The 20,834-nt window shown below is 37.2% G+C and overlaps 1 protein-coding gene across 3 annotated transcripts in view; it reads left to right on the forward strand.

The window, feature by feature from the left end:
- Positions 1-20,834, forward strand: part of BRF1 (BRF1 RNA polymerase III transcription initiation factor subunit) — a 227,001-nt gene that overhangs the window by 75,468 nt on the left and 130,699 nt on the right. For 2 of the 3 annotated variants that reach the window (XM_067554936.1, XM_067554937.1), the window contains exons 4-5: positions 4,975-5,006; positions 19,549-19,621. In XM_067554936.1, the coding sequence (XP_067411037.1) occupies positions 4,975-5,006; positions 19,549-19,621 (105 nt within the window). The remainder of the gene's footprint in view (positions 1-4,974; positions 5,007-19,548; positions 19,622-20,834) is intronic. The other variant, XM_067554938.1, reaches the window with a different exon arrangement.

The following is a 20,834-nucleotide window of genomic DNA, read 5'->3' on the forward strand; positions in this document are numbered from 1 at the left end:
CTATTATTTTCCAAAAATATTTTGAATTGTTTGGATTAAATTGCATTTTTGTAATTCTGTAATTTAGTGTAAGAGGGGAATATATATTTTTTGACAATTGTTGTCAATGAATTTAAACTAAATGCTAATTAAAAACTGACAGTTTGTAAAGCATCAGAGCTTTAATTCAAACAAATCATAACCAGAAATTCTCCTAATACACTAAAATACTGGTAGGCACTATTGTCCAGTGGGCAGTGCACTGAACTGGAAGCTGAGGGACCTGGATTCTAGTCTCAGCTCTACCCCTAACTTGCTCTATTACTGGGGGCAGGTCACTTCACCTCTCTGAGCTTCTTTTCCCCTCTGACCCTTTGTCTGTCATGCCTGTTCAGACTGTAAACTCTTCAGAGCAGGGACTGTCTCCACATTCTGCTTGTACAGTGCCTATCACAATGCCTCTCGGCACAATCTTAATATGAATAATAATCTCTGTTGATTGAAAAGTGGGGAGGGAAATCAGTTTAGTTTTCACTAGTGTCTGTTGTTCATTTTTTGCATTTCATCCAGCTTTTCTAGTCTGTGTTACCTTTTCTTTTGCATTAACACAATGCTGACGTGTTCATGCTGTAAACATGCAAAGATAATTTCATATTTACATTTTATAGCATTAATGTAAGTATTTGCGCTATTGGTGTTTGTAAAAATAAATATTCCCTCCCCCCCAATCTTTTTAAAGAACCTATGGATTCCTAATATAGTCCCTAATATAGTCTGACAGTGTAACTTCATTTATTGACATCACATTCTCAATGAGTAAATTGTAACCATGCCTTCTGAGGAGTTAGTCTCCTTTCAAAGGGTATGCCTCATTCTTCCAGTAAGATACGTTACAATTTCGAGTGAGGGATCTGACCCTAAAAAATACAGTACTGTGTAAAAAAGAAAAATGCAAAGAAAAATGATTAAAATGTTAATGTTTTGAGAGGCCCCAAATTCAGAAAGTTCAAACAGTATACTACTGATTCTGTCTTTGCCATCTTATTCAGTTCCTAATTTTTCACATTGCATAAGCACTAAGGGCAATGTCCTGCAAAACACTTTAGATACAATAGCATGAAATAATTTACATGAGTTTCCTGGGTTTTGTAGATTTAGTCAGACCATTGAACTAGGATTATTTTTTTGGATCTCATTGTGTTTAGTGGTGGTTCTTCCTTTAAATAGCTCTTCTGTGATCAGTCTTGAATGTCTGTCTATAAATAACTTTGCCAAATGGCAATCTTGCTTCCTGGTAAAAGCTAACATTGAAAACAAAAGGGATTTTGCGGCATATTTTAGAATCTGCCTGGAGTGTATTAAACTAAATCTTGTCTACAGGACAAATGCTGGCTTGTATGTCAAGTTAAAGGTCTCCAGTGCTATTCATTCCATTATTAACTTTGTTTCCTATGGTGCTAGGAATGAGGTCACTGTTGCTGTTATTCACTATGCTCCCACATTGTTGAGATTTGGGGATTATTTTATTTAATGGTTGTATTGGTAACTTGAAATCTTTTGTTATTTTCCAACTATTGTATGAGTATCTCTCTGATATTAACAGCTTTCTTTCCTATTGAGAACTTTTTCATGTGCTAGCTTTGTACGTACATGAAAGTGCTATTTTTTTCTGTCAGCTTTCATGAAGCAAACATTTATATTGTTTTTTAGAAACATATCTGCTTTTTTTTCCAGTTGTATTTCATTGTCCTCAACTTTTCCATCTTCTAAAAATGAACTTAAAAACAACAGCATGTTTTTACAATTACTTCCTGTTGATAATTGCTCTCACAGTATGCATAACATAGGCCAACCCATTGGAACTGAATGACTCAAATGTCCCATTCCTTCTTCCTTCATTGTGGCAAACACACATCTAATCACTGAGAGAGATTGCTGCAGGCTAACTTTAATGAGATTCAGAAACTCCACATTTTTACTGTGATCTTTTCTGGACGCTTGCACAAACTTCACCAAGGAGAAAAGTGATAGTGCTTTAAAGAAACTGTGTTGTTATGCTAAATTGACTCACTGGTGCCTGAACGCTAGTGAAAGTAAATTTCTCAACATATATCAAGTGTTCGAAATGCATTAATTATTTTTCTCTACTAATGGAAAATTTTTTTAAATTAATGAAACTTAAGATTAATTGTAATTTATTTTTAAACATAAAATAAAAACTCTTAGACTAGAGTAAGTTATAAGTAAATATATTAATTGAGGGGGAGAGGCAGTCTAAGTGGTTTTGTGTATTTGTACATTAGTCTTTTATCTCTAAATTAATGCCTAAATGATCAAAAATGACTATTAATTTTAGGTGCTTCAGTTTTGGGGGTATTCAACTTCTGAGGCACCCTAAAGGGGACTGGTTTTCAGAGGGCGGTTGATCAGCTCTTTGACAACTGGTCCCTTTAAGGTGCCTCAAATTGGGCACCCAGTAATTGAGGCACTCAAAATCATGTGCCACTTTTGCAAACTTTGATCTCAAACTTTTGTCCCCCAAATAAATTGAGTTTTGGGTTCTCATCCTAGTTCCTGTTTGCAAACAAAATAGTCATACAATTTGGATTGATAGGCAGTTTCCACTCAGGAAGGCTTCATTGCCAATAAAACTTTTAAAACCAGCTCTTTGTATATTGGGTGGGAGGTGGGCTGGGCAAAGAGAGAAAATTAAATGCTCAGTGCTTAATTTGTTCCGGGGCTTGCCAAGGCTGAGTCCCAACACCTCTAGGGTTGGTAGTTCAGAGCTCTGGCACCTCTGGTACAGTGCCGGTTATGAAATTAAAAAAAATTGCTTGAGCCCCAGCAAGTTTTTTCATTAGAAATTAAGCACTGGAAATGCTGGTCTGGCTATGTTTGAAGAGCTGTCGATGGTTATGGCTCCTCTGCTTCCATTTTTAAAGTCTATTTTTGTCACTTTTCCTTGTCCTTCCTCCTTACACAGGTCCAGTTGTGATCATTTCAGTAGTGCTTGGCTTATACATCTTTCACTGAAGAGCTCTACTTTTTACAGGTTATCTTTTTTGTCAGCAGTCTCTTTGCTGATTTAAATTTTTCTGACTACTAATTTTATATGAGAGTATTTTATATAATGAATTTCAGATTTTAGTTCAGAGACTTATTGGGATCATGGCTAATTGAATGCCCACACATACTATGTTCCCACATTATTGAAGCTTAGTTTGTTCTAAGAAGATTAGCACAGTAAGATGTGTAGAATTTTATGTTGAATTTGGCAAATGATTGCAGACACAAATTTGGAATATTGAGTCTGTATAGTTTTAATATAAGATAGAAATAGAAATGCTGGGTGCAAGTGGGATAAATGTTATGCATAAACTGATACATTTACCAGAATTCTAACTCCTTCCCTCCAATCTGATGTTATGTAGAAAAATGTCTGTACCAGTCTGTGTAAGCTCGGAAGCTTGTCTTTCTCACCCACAGAAGTTGGCCCAATAGAAGATATTACCTTACTCACCTTGTTGCTGTAATATGCCGTAGTAGTCTCATATACATTATAAAAACAGGGTAAAACCTACATTACTACAGTGTTATTGAACTATAGTGAGCTAATATACAGTTGCTTCTTTTCTCATACTCATTGATTTGTTATGCATGCGCTTTTTCTGTTAAATTGTTTACTCTAAAAGTAGAACGTTTTTACAGAAGTTAAGCTAAAACCAGCTAGCTAAGATCAAATTTAGTTTTTTATTCAGTTAAAAGGGAGATGTAATTAAGGGAAAAACAGCCTTGATAAAAGCATGAAAGTATAGAAGTCTTTAAAGCATACACAACATTTGGTACTTGTTAGGACGAAATTGCCTAAAATTATCAAAGGAAATTAAAGGTCTTAAAATATTTGAATAAAGAAACTGTTGTTAAATACACTTTTTGGTAGACTATTATGTGGTGGTAGTTTTGGTGGTTGTGAATAGTTTGTTTTTATCCCTACTATTTCTTTTACCTGTTATTTAAGTACTGTAAAAATAGAAAATATTTGTAAACTTATTCAACAGCTTTAGTAAAATTTTCAGTAAACTCTCTCTAGTAGCATTCTGTTTTATTCTGAATGTGTTTTTCCTTAAATAAATTGCAATCATTAAGTTGCTGCAGTCATTCTTAATAAAACTAGTATTTTCAAACTAATATTTTGGGCCCAAACTCCCCTCCATTATATGGCATGAGGATGAAAGGAATGAAAATTCTGATGTGCTGACCCTAAACTGTTGGAGGAGTGGGGAGGCACCAACATGACATACTCTTCCTGCACCCATATTCCATTCCCATGGAAGGCCCTCATTCTATTTGGCATGTCAGGCTGGAAGCAGACAGAGTGAGTGGATATCCATTCCAGCAAAGTTAATGTGGTTTCTGTTACATATTTTGTATCTTGCTCAGAAAAGAAGAGCCAAGGTATGGTCAAGGAGCTGAAGGCAGTATGGCTCTTAAGTGAGCTCTGCTTTTGGGAGAGGGCACACACAACAGCATTCAGGGGCTGTCCCATTTGTGTAGATGTCCTGAAATTAGCAGAGTTTTCCATTCTCCTTTCCCGTGGATTTTTCTGTACAATGAGATATTGGGTCCTAAATTGGCATAGAAAAAAGTGACCAATTAGATTTTCAACAATGAAGTCTCTATTATGTGCCACTTCGTGATTTTCAGAATACAATGGGTACTGTTAGTTCATTCCTCAAGATATTCCTTGCCTTTTTAGAGACACTTTTCTTACGTATACATCTTGTTCATAATGGCACCTTGTATCCTGTAGTGAGGGTAGGCAGGACTTACTCAGGAGTTGAAACCAATGCGATTCTTAAGCAGGAATGCTGGATTTGACTGACTAATCCGTATTCCTGCACTGCCAGACCTAAATGTTTTTATTTTTCCTTTTATAAAGTTGCTAATTCAATTATCAAACTTTATATGCATTTATATTCCTTGACTTTTTCACAGACATGTTACTTGACCTCAGTGACCTTCTTCAGGTATCGTATCTGTTGTTGTTTAACTCTTTTATTAAAATATTAAACCTTAAAAATGAATACAAGCAAAGAACTACTAATGTGTGGTATTTAGGAAACCTTAATTATCTGTTGCTTTAAAGATTCTGGGCAGGAAAATCATAGGGCTTGTAAATCAGAGCAATTATTCAGTGCAATTAAAGATCAAGTGCTTGGGTTTTTTTAACCTCACAAATAACAAATCAGCAGTTTAGTATAATCTTTCCATCAGTGATCACAAAGTCACTGCAGTGGCACAAGGTCAGATTTCACACATTTTTAAAACAGCTGGTAAAGACCGAAATAACTTTTGTTAAGTAATACTGTATAAATGGATCTGTGAAATACTGTGATATTTTTGTAAAATGTATTTTGAGTTGTGTGTATAGAACTCTCTAAAGGAATGGGTGTATGCATATGTATATATTCTCTCTCTCAATATCGTAAACATCTATATGACATACAGTACAAGTAGGATGGGATAGTTTATTTTTGTCCTTACAGCTGTCTTTGTCAATGGCATCCCTCTGAAGGTTATTTATTGCTTAAAGGAATCTGCTGGAATTACAATAATCTAATGAATCCTTAATTCTTAAAATAATGGTCTTCTAATCTGCTACAAACTTTGAATGGGTTAAGTGGTTAGTTATAACCAAATAGAGATTTTGTGTGAGTAGGGGTGGGGAAGTGAAGCAAGAGGTTTATTATTTCATTTCAAACCTAGAGAACTAGTGATTTCTTCTATAGATTACTAGTAAATAGGCAGATCAGTGAGATGATGAAACATGAAACAAATGTAATCAGAGGTATTGTATCTGCAAAAGATTCAGGCTTTCTAACAGCTGAAGAGCAAATTTGTTTCCAGATTTTTTTCTATACAATCTAATGAAAAAGGCAGGATGAGGGGTCATTTGAGGACTAAAAACCATTCGTGGGGAAAACTGAAGGTACTGCAGGGTTGGTGATAAAAGCCATTTTTGTGAGGAAGATGTAGCAGTTAGTAACTTGAACTCATAACTACAACAGAGTGAATTTATAGCAGTAGGAATATACAGCTGACTCCCAGGATAGTAATGGTGATTGTGAAATGCTTAGGGAGATGAGACTATAAAAATCGAAAACAATAATAATGGGGGATTTCAGCTATCCCAATGTTGGTTGGGTACATGTCACCTCAGGATGAGATGCAGAGATAGTTTCTACACATCATAAATTACTGCTTCTTGGAGCAGCTAGTCCTGGAAACCCACAAGAGAAGAGGAAATTTTTTATTTAGTCCTAAATGGCACACAAGATGTGATCCAACAGGTGAGTAGAGCTGAACCGCTCAGTAATAGCGACAAATACTATAAATAAATGTAACATTCTTGTGGGGAGAGAAACACCAAAAAAGTCCATCACCGTAACATTTAACTTCAGAAAGGCAAACCTTGCAAAAATGAGAGAGCTAGTTAAACTGAAATTAAAAGGTGCAGTCCCAAAAGGGAAATGCCTCCAACAAGCTTCATGGAAACTTTTCAAAAACACCATAATAGAGGCTCATTTTAAATGTGTACTGCGAATTAAAAAACATAGTAAGCGGATCAAAAAAGTACCACCATGGCTAAACAACATAGTAAAAGAAAAAACAACGGAAGTCCTGTAGCACTTTAAAGACTAACAAATTTAATTTCTGAAGGCATAAGCTTTCGTGCTTATGCCTGCAGAAATTAAATTTGTTAGTCTTTAAAGTGCTACAGGACCCTTGTTGTTTTTGCTGTATACAGATTAACACGGCTACCCGTCTGGAACTTTTCACCATAGTAAAAGAAGCAGTTGGAGGCAAAAGGGCATTCTTTAAAAATTGGAAGTTTAAATCCTACTGAGGAAAAGAGAAAAGAGCATAAGCTCTGGCAAGTCAAGTGTAAAGTATAATTAGACAGGCCAAAAAAGAATCTGAAGAGCAACTAGCCAATGACTTGGAAACTAACAGCAAAAAATGTAAGTATATTAGAAGCAAGAAGCCTGCCAAATAATCAGTGGGCCCCTGGACAATCAAGATGCTAAAGGAGCACTTAAGGAAGATGAGGTCATTGTGTAGAAGCTAAATGAATTCTTTGCATCAGTCTTCACTGCAGAGGATGTGAGGGAGGCTCTCACACCTGAGCCATTCTTTTTAGGTGACAAATCTGAGGAACTGTCACAGTTGAGGTGTCACTAGAGGAGCAAATTGATAAATTAAACAGTAATAAGTCACCAGGCCCAGATGGTATTCACCTGAGTTCTAAAGGAACTCAAATATGAAATTGCAGAACTACTAACTGTGGTACGTAACCTATCACTTAAATCAGCTTCTGTATCAAATGACTGGAGGATAGCTAATGTGATGTCGATTTTTTAAAAAAAAAAAAGCTCCAGAGGTGATCCTGGCAATTACAGGCCACTAAGCCTAACTTCAGTACCAGGCAAATTGGTTGAAATTATAAATTATCAGTCTCATAGATGAACACAATTTGTTGGGGGAAGAGTCACCACCACTTTTTGTAAAGGGAAATCATGCCTCATCAATCTATTAGAATTCTTTGACGGGGCCAACAAACATATGAACAAGGGTGAACCAGTGGATACAGTGTACTTGGGCTTTCGGAAACCCTTTGACCAAATCCCTCACCAAAGGCTCTTAAGCAAAGCAAGCTGTCATGGGATAAAAGGGAAGGCCCTTTCATGGATCAGTAACTGATAAAAGACCAGAAACAAAGGGGTAAGAATAAATGGTCAGTTTTCAGAATGGAGACAGGTACAGGTAAATAGTGGTGTCCCCCAGAGATATGTGCTGGGACCAGTGCTGTTCAACATATTCATAAATGAAAAGGAAAAAGGGTAAACAGTGAGGTGGCAAAGTTTGCAGATGCAAAATTACTCAAGATAGTTAAGTCCAAAGTTGCCTGTAAAGAGCTGCAAAGAGATCTCACAAAATTGGGTGACTGAGCAATAAAATGGCAGATGAAATTAAATGTTGATAAATGCAAAGTAGTGGACACTGGAAAATACAATCCCAAGTATACATACAAAATGATGGGGTCTAAATTAGCTGTTACCACTCAAGAAAGAGAGCTAGGAGTCATTGTGAATAATACACTGAAAACATCTGCTCAATGTGCATCAGCCATCAAAAAAGCTAACGGAATGTTAGAAACCATCAGGAGAAGGATAGATAATAAGACAGAAAATATCATAAAGCCACTATATAAATCCATGGTACTCCGAAACCTTGAATACTGCATGCAGTTCTGGTTGCCCCATCTCAAAAAAGATGTATTAGAATTGGAAAAGGTACAGAGAAGGGCAACAAAAGTGAGGAGAGATTAATAAGACTGGGACTTTTCAGTTTGGAAAAGAGACGACTGAGAGAGGTTATGAGAGAGGTCTATAAAACCATGAATTTTGTAGAGAAAGTGAGTAGGGAATTATTTACCACTTCACATAACACAAAAATTAGGAGTCACCCAATGAAATTAATAAGCAGCAGGTGTGTAAAACAAAAGGAAGTACATCTTCACAAAAACTGCAGTCAATCTGTGGAACTTTGTTGCCAGGGAATGTTGTGAAGGCCAAAACTATAATCAGGATTAAAAAAATTAGATATATTCATGGAGGATAGATCCATCAATGGCTATTAGCTGAGATGGTCAGGGATGCTGCTCCATTTTCTGGATGTCCCTAGCGTCTTACTGCCAGAAGCTGGGAGTGGTTGACAGGAAACAGATCACTTGATGATTGGGTGTTCTGTTCATTCCCTCTGAAGCCCTGCCATTGGCCACTGTCAGAAAACAGAATACTGGGCTAGGTAGACCATTGGTCTGACCCAGTATGGCCATTCTTACGTTGATTTCTAATGCAATAACAAATCAAATCTGTTACACAAAAATATATACTAATTCTTAATTCCTCTCCTGTTTTGATTATTCTTAAACTTATTTTTGAAAAAAGTAAACATCTTTTTTGGCTCAGGTGATGCTACTTACTGGGCTAAAATAACATCATGCAGTGCATGAAAAAATTCCTAGGTTATTTCAGAAGAATTTGCTGAAGCTAAGAGTCTACTCCCACTCTCACAGAAGTCAGTGGCAAAACTTTCACTGACCTTCCGGAGGGTATGTCTTCACTGCCACAGCAGCAGGGATCGATGCAGCAGCATCAATTGAGTGGGTCTGTGTAGACCCACTCAGTCGATCAGAGACTGCTCTCCAGTTGACTCCACTTATTCACCTCCTTGAAAAGAGTAAGGCTGCATTGATGAGGGCATCTCCCGTTGATTTAGCGCAGTGAAAACACCGCTCTACGTAAATGTAAGTATGTCGATGGAGATACACAGGCTACATTACGTAGCTTGTGTATCTCTCTTGTAAACTATCGCTGCCAGTGTAGAGCAAGCCAGAGGACAAGGGTGATGCTCCACATTTCCAGGTAGATAAAGCATGTCTTCACCTATCTGAGATCAGTCTATTTAGTGCAAGATCGATAAATTGTACCCAGGAAAAAAGGGAAATTCATATACTTTGCCATGGCCGTGAAGTAGTTTTTCCTTTCAGAGGATACCTCTGCTAAGATTCCCAAGTTTTGAGACACTAATGACATTAAATAATGAGAAATTTCATTTATTACATTCCCAAGGCAGAAAGTTTCAATCTGTATAGTTAGCCATGTTCTTAGATTGTGTATACTGATCTTATTAGAAAGGTGGATGTAACTCAGTTTTTCTTGATGAAACAAAATTGCTATTTTCATGCGTCAGAGATAACAACAATTTGAAAGGCGCAAAAATGAGTTACTACAAGAGCTTATGAACTGTATTAATTTCTTTGCTAAAACCGTTGGACCAGTTCTTGATGACATGTCACTAGCAGACCTTAAGTGGAGGGCATCTTGGCTGGATGCTCCTACAGAATTTTCTTCTTGAGGTTTCTCTGATAATTCCTAATGGTACCATGGACCTGTGGAATTCCTGCAGGTGGGATGGCCTCTGGATTTTCTCTGAAGAATGTTGCCAAGCAAAATATCTTGTAGAGTGACTTCATATGAGTTACTGAGTTAATTACTTAATACTTTATGATGGACAATCCTCCCCCCATCCCTTCATTCATTTTAGTGAACTATCATTGTGGTGCATCTCTTCATCCTATAGCAAATAAATAATGTAACCATTATGGATCTGACTACTAGGAAAAAAGAAGACAAACTAAATCAACCAAAAGCTAAGGAGTCTGCTCCATCCACTTCTACCTCAATCTTTTGTTCTTAAAAAAGTGCATAAAGTGCAGCCCCATTCTTCTGTCCCCTTCATGTAACTTACTTCATCACGTTTTTTCTTCTCTACATCCTTGTTGGAAGATAAGATCCAAAAAGAAAAACAGAAGTACATGGGAAGAGTGAAGATATTAAGGCAGGGGTGGGTGGAGGGAGGGAAGCAGAAGGTAGTTCTGCTCTGAGGCCTGCAAAGTCTGTGATTACATTCCATTTTGTGGGAGAGGGCTGGGGATTGTTGGCACTCTCTCAAGACTTGGTCCCTGGCTCTGAAGAGGGGATGAGCTATTCCCTGACTCAGCTCAGCCTCCCTAAATTGTTGCCTATTCTCTCTCTTGGGTTGACCCTTTTGAAAGGCTAAGTGGATGTAAGTTTTGGGCTTGTAGATCACTTTTTGTCCTTTGGAAGACCACAGATTTCATAGATTCTAAGGCCAGAAGTGGGGCCCTTGTGATTATTTAGTCTGATCTCCTATATAACACAGGCCATAGAACTTCTCCCAAGTAATTCCTAGAACAAATCTTTTAGAAAAATATCCGCATCTTGATTTAAAAATTGCCAGAGATAGAGTCCACATGCCCTTGGTAAGTTGTTCCAATGGTTAATTACACTAATTGTTAAAAATGTATTCCTTATTTCCAGTGTGAATTTGTCTAGCTTCAATTTCCAGGCTGTGGATCACGTTATACCTTTCTCTGGTAGACTGAAGAGCCCATTATCAAATATTTGTTCCCATCTAGTACTTATAGACTACAATGAAGTCACCCCTTAACCTTCTATGCATTAATCTAAATATACTGAGCATCTTGAGTTTATAAGGCATGCTTTCTACTTTTTTAATCATTCTTGTTGCTCTTCTCTGAACACTCTCCCATTTATCAACATCTTTCTTGAATTGTGGACACCAGAACTGGACACAGTATGTCAAAAGTGGTCACACCAGTGCCAAATACAGAGGTAAAATAATTTCTCTACTACTTTTGGCCACAGTGTTGCAGTGGGAGCTTTGATTATGTACCCACCTTCCCAATCTCTTTCACAGTCACTGCTTCCCAGGATAGTGTGTCTCATCCTGTACATGCAGCCTACATTCTTTGTTCCTAGATGTAAATATGCTTACATATACATATAACCATATTAAACCACATACTGCTAGCTTGTGAGCAGCTTACCAAGCCATCCAGATCGCTCTGTTGTTATCAGCGTCCTGTCACCTTGACTATGTATTATTCCCTCAATTTGTGTCACCTGCAAACTTTATCTATGATGGTTTTATGTTTTCTTCCATCCGTTGATTAAAAAAATTAAATAGCATAGGACCAAGAACCAATCACTGTAGGATCCTACTAGAAACCTCCTCCCTCAATGACAGTTCCCTGTTTACAGTTACATTTTGAGACCTATCAGTTATCCAGCTTTTAATCCATTTAATATGTGCCATGTTAACTTTATATCATTCTAGTTTTTATCAAAATGTTGTGTGCTGTACATAAATCTAAGCATATTACATCAGTGCTATCACCTTTATCAACCAAACTTGTAATCTCATTAAAAAAAGATATCAAATTGGTTTGACTATTTTCCATAAAACCATGTTGATTGGCATTAATAATGTTATGTTTCTTTAATTCTTTATTAATTGAGTTTCATATTTGCTGCTCCATTATCTTGCCTGGGATTGATGTCAGACTAACAGGTCTATAATTACCTGGGTCATTCTGTTTACCTCTTAAAAATATTGGTACAACTTCCCCAGTGTTCCAAGACCTATTGAAAATCAACATTCATGGTCCAGTGAGGCTTTTCAACCAGCTCTTTTTAAACTCTTGGATCCCAGTTATCTGGATCTGTTGATTTAAAAATGTTTAACTTTAGAAGCTGTTGTTTAACATCTTCATGAAATATTAGTGGAATGGAATGAGTGTTATCATTATCATATGATATGACTATACTGTCTGCTTTTTGAAGTCCAATCTCCTAGCACAAAGGGTTGTATTTACTTGCCTATAAGGACATAATGCCTTCTGATGCCTTTATAGGATTACTAGTGGATTATGTTCCCACATTCTTCACTTAGAAATCATAGAAACTGCACTCTTAGTAGTATATTCTCTGGCATAAGGTCTGTTACAGACCTCATGCTGGTGGTGTAAGTTATAGCCAGAGGAAACCTACTTTAACTTCTACTGAGACTGAGGGCTGGTCTACACTGGCGGCGGCAGTCAATGGGAGATACACAAGCTACATAATGTAGCTTGCGTGTTTTCCATTGACATATTTATGTTGACGTACTGTGGTGTCTTCACGGCGCTGCATTGATGGGAGGCACCCTCCTGACGATGCTGCCTTACTCCTTTCGGGGAGGTGGATTAATTGAGTCAATAGGAGAGCACTCTCCGATCAACTGAGTGGGTCTACACAGACCGCTCAATCTCTGCCGCAGCATCAATCCCTGCCGCTGCGGCAGTGAAGACGTACCCTCAGCAAACTAGGAACATGGAGCCACAACTGCTGTCCTGTGGTAACACTCGTCTGTAGCTGGAAAACTGGGGTTGTGTTTTCTTTACTTTATCTGCTAAGCAGAGCTGGACGGAGAATGACAATTCCATTTCACGATAGCTTTCAGATATTTGAAATTTGTTTTTGTTCCATCCTGGAACGAAACCTATTGAACATATTTTGCCAAATGGAATTGTCTAAACATCCATTTTCAGATCAGAAAGGTCAGATTTTCAATTCTGATCAGTCTCTTTCCCTTTGTGACCAGAGAGTCCACCTGAAAGCCTTCTCTCCACAACTTCATCAAAATATATGCATCTCTGCAAAACGTTTTGGCTTTGACAGAACAGCATATTTTGACGCTAAAATGTTTCATCAAAAATGTTCTGACTAGCTCTTCTACTAGAGTGAGGCTGTTTTTCCCCTCCTCTTTAATCGTTTGATCAACCAGCAACAGGGTTTGCATATTCATTAACTGGTAAAGTAGATAATTCAGTGGATTTGATTGGGGACCTTTTCTTGCTTGTTTTTCATTTAATGAATTTTAGTTCTCTGCTTGTTTTGTTTGCAGGTACAGTGTTCTTTTGAGGTACTCTTGCTGGCTTTTATTTCTTTTTCCATTGTTCCCATCTAGATTATATTATCTGGCTGTTTAAAGGGTTGAAAAACTTGTCTAGCTTTGAACTAACTTTGTGTACAGGTTTGTACAATTCCCATAAGTTTCAGGATCCTCTCCTCCCTTTCATCCAGGGAGATCTACTCAACTAGCGTTCTGATCTCACAATGTGTCGAAAAGCTGTCCCTCTAATCATGGGAAATGCTAGTCTGTTCCTTGGTCCCCTCTTGTATACTGTTGCATCATGATCTTGAGATGTGGTTGCAAGAGTCTTCAGACAGAGTAGATGTTGACAGTTCTCTGCCTTACCTTTGATCTCTAATTTCTGTGTCGTGAAAATGTCATCTTTAATGTGGCTGTATTGTGGCTTCACATCATACAAGTCTCCTCTGTGTGTTACTGCTTACTGCACAGATATGTTGTCAGATGGGGAAAGAGTATACATAAGAAGGGAAAACTAGTATGATAACTGGTAATTTTGTTGCAGTCTTCTGCTTCACCTCCAAAAAAGCCTTGTTTCCTTTCTTTAAGGTTGTTCTCTCAAGAGTTGATATTTTCTTTCTATTGTGGATCTTTATTGCTACTTATTATTTCCTCTAGAGGTTTGTTTATGTAGAAGTGGACTGGCTGATTCCTTTATACAGGCCATGAATGATTATTCTTTTACCTCTTTGCTTAGATGGCATTATACATTACTGTAGCGTTTTGTTGTAGGATGGGAGAATAGTATCACAAACAGAATTACCCAGAAGTAGATTCTTCTGAGGACCTAGATTGAGGAAGTGCTTTTCAGCACAAGATGAAAAAAAGGCACTTCATTAGGTGAATTTTGATTTGTCAGATAGACAAGAATCCACTTCTCTTTCAGTCATTGTTTGTGGATCTTTTTTTTCTTTCTTGGGTTAAATGCAATATTCTGGCTATGATGGTCCAGAGAATAAAAAGCTTCCCTCTACTGATTGGGAAAATAAAACATTTAATATTAAGTCCTGAAACCTTTGGAGAGGATACTTAGTTGTTGGCTTCCTATATTCATACTTTTTACCCATTTCATGACCTGGCCAGCATGACTGAATTTGCTTCCATTACCCCAGTACAAATTTATGTATTGGTCTATTTAATGTAGACAACGTGGATGTGGTCTTTAGGCCCCTCTGCACAATAAATGTTAATAATAATGAACCAGATGACTTCAGGTGCATGCACCCCAAACAAACTTCAGGTGCATCTTCCCCAAACAATGCTCACTTGCTTTTCTTGCTTCCTTAGTTATTTAGGCAAGCATCCATGGATGCTTAATTGCTTTGAATTCTGACTGTCGAGTTCTCAGTCCTTCTGAAAAGAAGACAACCTAGGCACTGTCAGCATAATCAATATTTTACTTGTTTGTCTTTCTTTGATCTTGGCAAACCTCTCTGGAAATTCACCATTTTAAAGTAATTTTATCTAATTTATTGGATCAAAGATTAGACACCTTTGTTTTAGGCACCCTGGTCAGCTGGTATCATCTTCAAGGAGGTGGAGAGAATCTAACAACCTTGTGAATTTCAGATTACATAAACCTTTCCTTGAGATATTTCAAACTGTAGCATGCTTTAGATTGATGACCTGTTCAACTCACTTGTCAGTGGTAAGTAGACCACCGTTCTTGTCCACTAAAGCTGAAGTATACATGTGGACCATTATGAATGTGGACTTTTACACATATAAAAAAGGAAATAATTAAAAGAAAAGGTTGAGAAGATTTCCTTTATCTTGTGGAGGTGTCCCCTTAAAACATCATCTGAGGTGTGATGAACAAGAGCTGATTAAGTCCTGTCTTTAGAGAAGTATAGAATCTAAATGTGGAAAATATTAACTAGTCCTTCCACAAGTAGGAGGATCCATTAGAAGGGTGAAACAAAATCTTTGCAGGCCATCTCTACCACAAAGGACTGTTCTAATTGTAGCAGAGTGAGCAGGTGCAAATACCATATCTAAAGGAATAATTAAAGAGGTTAATGATAAGGAAGAACATTTTGATAGGATTGATATCCCTTGTTAAGAAAATAAGGGTCAAAAGGATTAGTTCACAGTAACCTAGCAAGCAGATACTATTAATCTGACTGATGCCTTTTGTGTGCTGTAGTATCTAAGATTTCACTCTTTAAAAATGTAGAGTCTAGTCCTATGGTTGTAAAGAGAACCTTGTCAATGTGAACTGAGTGTGAACTGTTGCAGTGATGTTTGCCTAAATTTGCAGATACCTAGAAACATCACTTCAGAGTGGGATTAGGTGCTTTTAATCATCTGATTGGGACAATGACTCTGAAGCCTAAAGATAATTTAAACAGCTATTTTATGGCTGACCAAAGCACATAAACATGAACAATCATTTTGGGAAGATCTGCACAATCTACTGTGAATGGCATCTCATTTTGATGTCTTTGAGTAGGCAGAATTTAGGAGAATGTCATTTATTTTTTTCATGTTTGATCCCTGGATTTTGAGAGAGGGAGTGGGACCATTTTGGTTAGATTTGGAGTGTTCAGCCTTAAAGTTGTATGACAAATGGGAGCAGTACAACAAGGCCATTGAAGCCCAAACTAGATGCATCCTTTATAGTGGATAATCTTTCTTCTATCCCCATAATTAGGATGCTTGTAAAATAAGGGGTTTAGACATTCAAATGTTATCATAGCTTCTAAACTTGGGGAATTAAGCTAGAGTGGGGACTGGAGGAAAGGGATTTAAATTTTTCCCTGTAAGGTTGTGGATCCTCACAAAAAATTGTACTAGTGCAGGAGAACCAGAAAATGAAACAGACCTGTAAATGGATTTTTTAATTGTCTAAGCTGAGTGAAATACAGAAATTATAAATAAATGCAAATGGTGAATGTGAAACTAGATTTTAATAATTATTTCATTTTTGATATCAACACCTTGGACTAGCAATAGAGATTTCTTTAAATAATGTGGAAGAGTCCTCTTAAATTATCACCACCAGAGGTCCTTAAATGACAAGTTTCAGTAATACATGTCTTTTATTGATTACTAGGTTAGCCTTGTGGCATCTTTAATTTCCAATATATATAAAGGGACAAATGCCCCAGTACCTGTGAATATTTGATAATTCCAAAATGAAAAGTATAATCTCTCAAAGCAAATCAAACTGAAGTATCTGTACTGGCTTGCCTAGAGAGCTAGAGCCATTTTTTATTGCTTATTCTTTCTCTGACTTTTACACTGGCATTAAAAATGTATAAGCTTTGTGAAAAACCAGAATATAACACACAATCCACTGGATAGTATACAGTGCTTTTTGACTTCCTCTCTGAATTGATGGTAACCAAACACTGCAAAAGATTGCACTTCGGATCTTAGAGCAGAAATTTCCTGAAGTACAATTTCTACTTGACTTTTGTTTTGTGTGGACAGGCTTTCTGCAACCTTGAGATCAGTCATTATACTGTACATGAGGTGGGTGAGATGAGAAGCCAGGTTAGCTTTAGATTAAATTTCAGATAGGTCCTAGATCTGGAGACTTTTCCATTCCTGGGCCTAGCTAGATAGAATCAGTGATATGACAGTTTGACTATGCACTTGGCTCTGCTGAAAACTTAGTGTGATATCCCCCTTTGACTGTTAGGACTTCACCATGGGAAACTTTTCTTTTATGCATGCTGGTATTTATTTACTCTATGATTGATGTTTTATGGAAAGTTTGCTTGGGAAGAGTGTTAATTGTATTGTCTAGAATTATGTGGTCAGATAGGGACAAGACTGAGGTATTTGAGCCTTCAGCCAAAAAGAAGAAAAAACACAGGAGAAAATGAACATTTTCATCTGTTGGTGTGTATTTTTTAAGACTAAATGAAAGAACTGGGTGGATCAGTGAGGCCTGGGATGGAAAAATGATATGTGGTTGGCTCTAATGGAGTAACTTTATTGACTTGTATAATAAATCCTTCTTGCAGATCAGATTTCTAAATGATGAGGTTTTACAATCCCAGGTCAGCCAACTAAGAGACTGGAACTACAACGTGGAAAAATCTCTTAAATCTTCTTAGTAGTTTGTCAAAACAAATTGCAGTGCATTGAGGGAACCCAAATCAGTGGAAGTGAGAGACACTTGGAAACGTATAGTTTTGCTTTAGTAAGAATTGTTCTATCTTCATGGCTCACAAAAAAGGAAATAAACCATAGTGTCAAATTCTTCAGGAAATGCTATAGAGTAGGCGTCTATATATATTTCTGTCTTGATACCCATCGAGCCTAATATTGATTCAGGGATCACATTTCAATTTTGTTCACTTCCTCTCTGGGTTTAAGTTGTACCATCCTTTCTCCATAGCTTTATAGATAACACTACATTTATCTATCTACCTTCTTGGCCAGTCTCACCATTGGTCATATCGAGAGGCTGTGAAAGACAAATATTCAACACATTCCACTAAATATACGAAGAGAAATAATGCCCATCTACATTTGAGTGATAGACTGAATGATCTCTTTGAAGATGACTGACAACTTTGGAGATTCTGGTAATGGTTTGGAGATTCTTGTAATGGTTTAAAAAAAAATTTTTTTTTAAATTGAGTAGAAGTCAAGTACAGAAAAATCCCACACCACTACCCCATCCTGAATCAGGGGAGAAGACTAGGTGAAAACACTTTGTTTTACTGGCCCGATACAGATATCTGCAGATTCAGGAAGAAAGTTCACTTTAAATTGGATGCCTTTTTGATGCAGAATCAGTATATTTATTAACAGGATGCCTGCACCCTCATCATACTTCCCATATGCTTGTTTGATGTGTTTCAACAGCCCTGTTGTGTACTTTGCTCTGTACTAAACAGCTTCACTTAGCCTGGCAGAGGGACAATTCTACTGCATAAAACCACTAGAATATAGACTACTTAAACTGAAAAAACCAGCCTTTTTATTTTTGTCAGAGGTCAGAGTTTGAGTCTCTTAAGTTTGACCTGTGTTTGTGCAGTGAGGCAACAGTGTGTGTGCGTTCATGTAGTGTTGCAGGAACACCCCAAGTCAACTTGGAACTGAAGCACCGCAACATCCAGGGCTCCCCAACGGCCAGAATGGCACAGCTTAATACAGTATTTTATTTCATTTCTTCAAACTTTTGGAATACAACTCTAAGTGCCTATCCCATAAATTAAAAATCATTATATGAATATAAACAAAGGCCAGCGCATAAATATCTCCTGAACCCAGTCTCCTCAGTGACCTTAGAGAAGGGGAAAAAATGAGCTTTACAGTGTGTCTGGAAAGTCAACAAATTTGAGCTCTGGTGGACCAGCATAGGGGGTGCCTGTTCCAAAATTGAAGATCCCTCACAGAAAGTGCTTTGCTAGCAGCTCCCCCTCATTTATGTTGATGGAGCCTCAGCTCAAGCACCTCTGTTGAGCTCAACTGTGGCAGTTTAATCACTGAGAGAGAGAGGCAATCTTTTTCGGTAATCAGGTCTCCCAACAACTCAAGACTTTATAGGTTAAAAAAAACAGTATGTTGAACTGGGGGTAGTAACCAAAGAATGAGGGAAGGCAAAAATCCTTGGTGCACTGAGTGCCGCTCCTTTGCCTGTTTGTGCTTGTGCAATTCTAATTTATGCCACTTTACATGATTCTACAAAGCTAAAATTGCACTAACTTGTAATTATTTATCCAGGTTTTGTTATGCGAGGTGACGAGTGCCATTGAAGAGTTATAGTTTAATGCAACAATGATGTATGAATATATAACACTTTGAAGTTTTGAGCTACAAACTGACAAATCGGGAATTGCCCAAGTACTCCATGACAAAAAGGGGCCCAATGAAAAGCATAATAGGCAACTTGTTGCAAAGCAGTGGGGTGTGTTTATAGTGTAGTTTTCTACTTTGGTTTGTCTCACAGCTTTAACTTTTCATGTAGCTTTTAATGAGAATTTCTCTTACATCCGTGATTTATAAATCTGATTGTATCAAATGATGACTTTTACTTCAAAATATTTGGGTGATTTTTTTTTTTTTTTTTTAACAAAAGCAAGTTGCTTAATGTTTCAGAGGTGGATTTTCATCTCTGTATAATGGAGTGTTTTAAAAAAAGTATTTGCTGTTTAAGATTCAAATAATGTTTTCTGTCTTTAATAGGTGAATGTCTATGTGCTGGGAAAAACTTTCCTTCTGTTGGCAAGAGAGCTCTGCATAAATGCTCCAGCTATAGGTATTTTTTTGAGTTGGCTTATGGTACTTGGGTATACTTTGCCATAGTTTCATGATTGCTTTTAGAAGCCAAAACAATTGCACAGTACAGTATTAAAGGGGCATTTTAAAATTAAATTTAGAGTTGTCCAGGGATAAAATTGACAGTTACTGAAGTGTAGAAGTCATCTTAAAATAGAGAACATAATAGTGTGGCTGCTGTTGTATGCATGTAAGCTAGATACTATTTTCTTTTCCAGTTAAATATGTCATTCACTACTTCTCACTATATGAATAGTGTAAGCCTTAACGAGTGGATGGAGTGACGTGAAAGAGATACGCTTATCTGCAAGCTTGCACAGACCAGTCATATTTCAGTTCAATCAAATAAAACAACATTACGTTAAGTATTTGCTAAATTTACTATGTGTTCAGCACCTGAAGTGGATCTTGTCAGCAGTTGAAATACGAGAGGATTTATGGAAAATTAGTTTTATTTTGAGAGAATGTTAGTAAGCAGTTTGCTTGAAAGCTGTTTTTTTAAAAAATGGCAGTTGAAATAAGCACAGTATGCTGTATAAAAACAATTTTTAATCTAACATTAAAATCTTTTGTTAGTGGCAACTCCAGACAGTGGTGTATGCATGTTACATTTCAGTACTTTAAGTCTGGCAGACTGTGAGCCACAGAAAACGTTGCTAAGTCCAGTTAAAGGGATTGGTTCATAAGAGTATCATGTGACTGTTACCCTCCTCTTCACTCTGGTATTCCTTTTTCTCCTGTATTTCCTTCCCCTCTTAACAGCTTTTTAGTGTGCATTGAGGGACTGAGATATTTTTTGTCACCCTCAAACAGGCAACTTCTGTCTACAGCTAGCCCCTGGGGTACACTTGAGAACATTGCTCTCTCTGAAAACTAAGATTCACCTGTCCAAATATTGAGTTCAGTGATTATGGAGTCTGGGTATCATGTGACAATACACAGCTATCAACCAACTCCCTGGGCCAGTTCACTGTACATATCTTAATACTTGATAAAAAGAATATTCTCCCTCTGATGTTGCAGTGGAAATCCAGCTCCCTCAGTATTTTGCATTGCAGTTTCTAAAGACAGAACAGGAAGTCCTGTATCATAGTTTATATTTGAATTGAATATTATAATGTACAGGAGCCAGCAAAAACTTGTCTGGAAAACAAGCAAGCTTTTAAACTAAATGTAAGTACTACTTTTTTCAC

This window comes from Emydura macquarii, unplaced genomic scaffold (genome assembly GCF_026122565.2).
Source record: "Emydura macquarii macquarii isolate MOO-44397 ecotype Brisbane River unplaced genomic scaffold, CSIRO-AGI_Emac_v2 contig_1551, whole genome shotgun sequence".
Lineage (NCBI taxonomy): Eukaryota > Metazoa > Chordata > Testudines > Chelidae > Emydura > Emydura macquarii.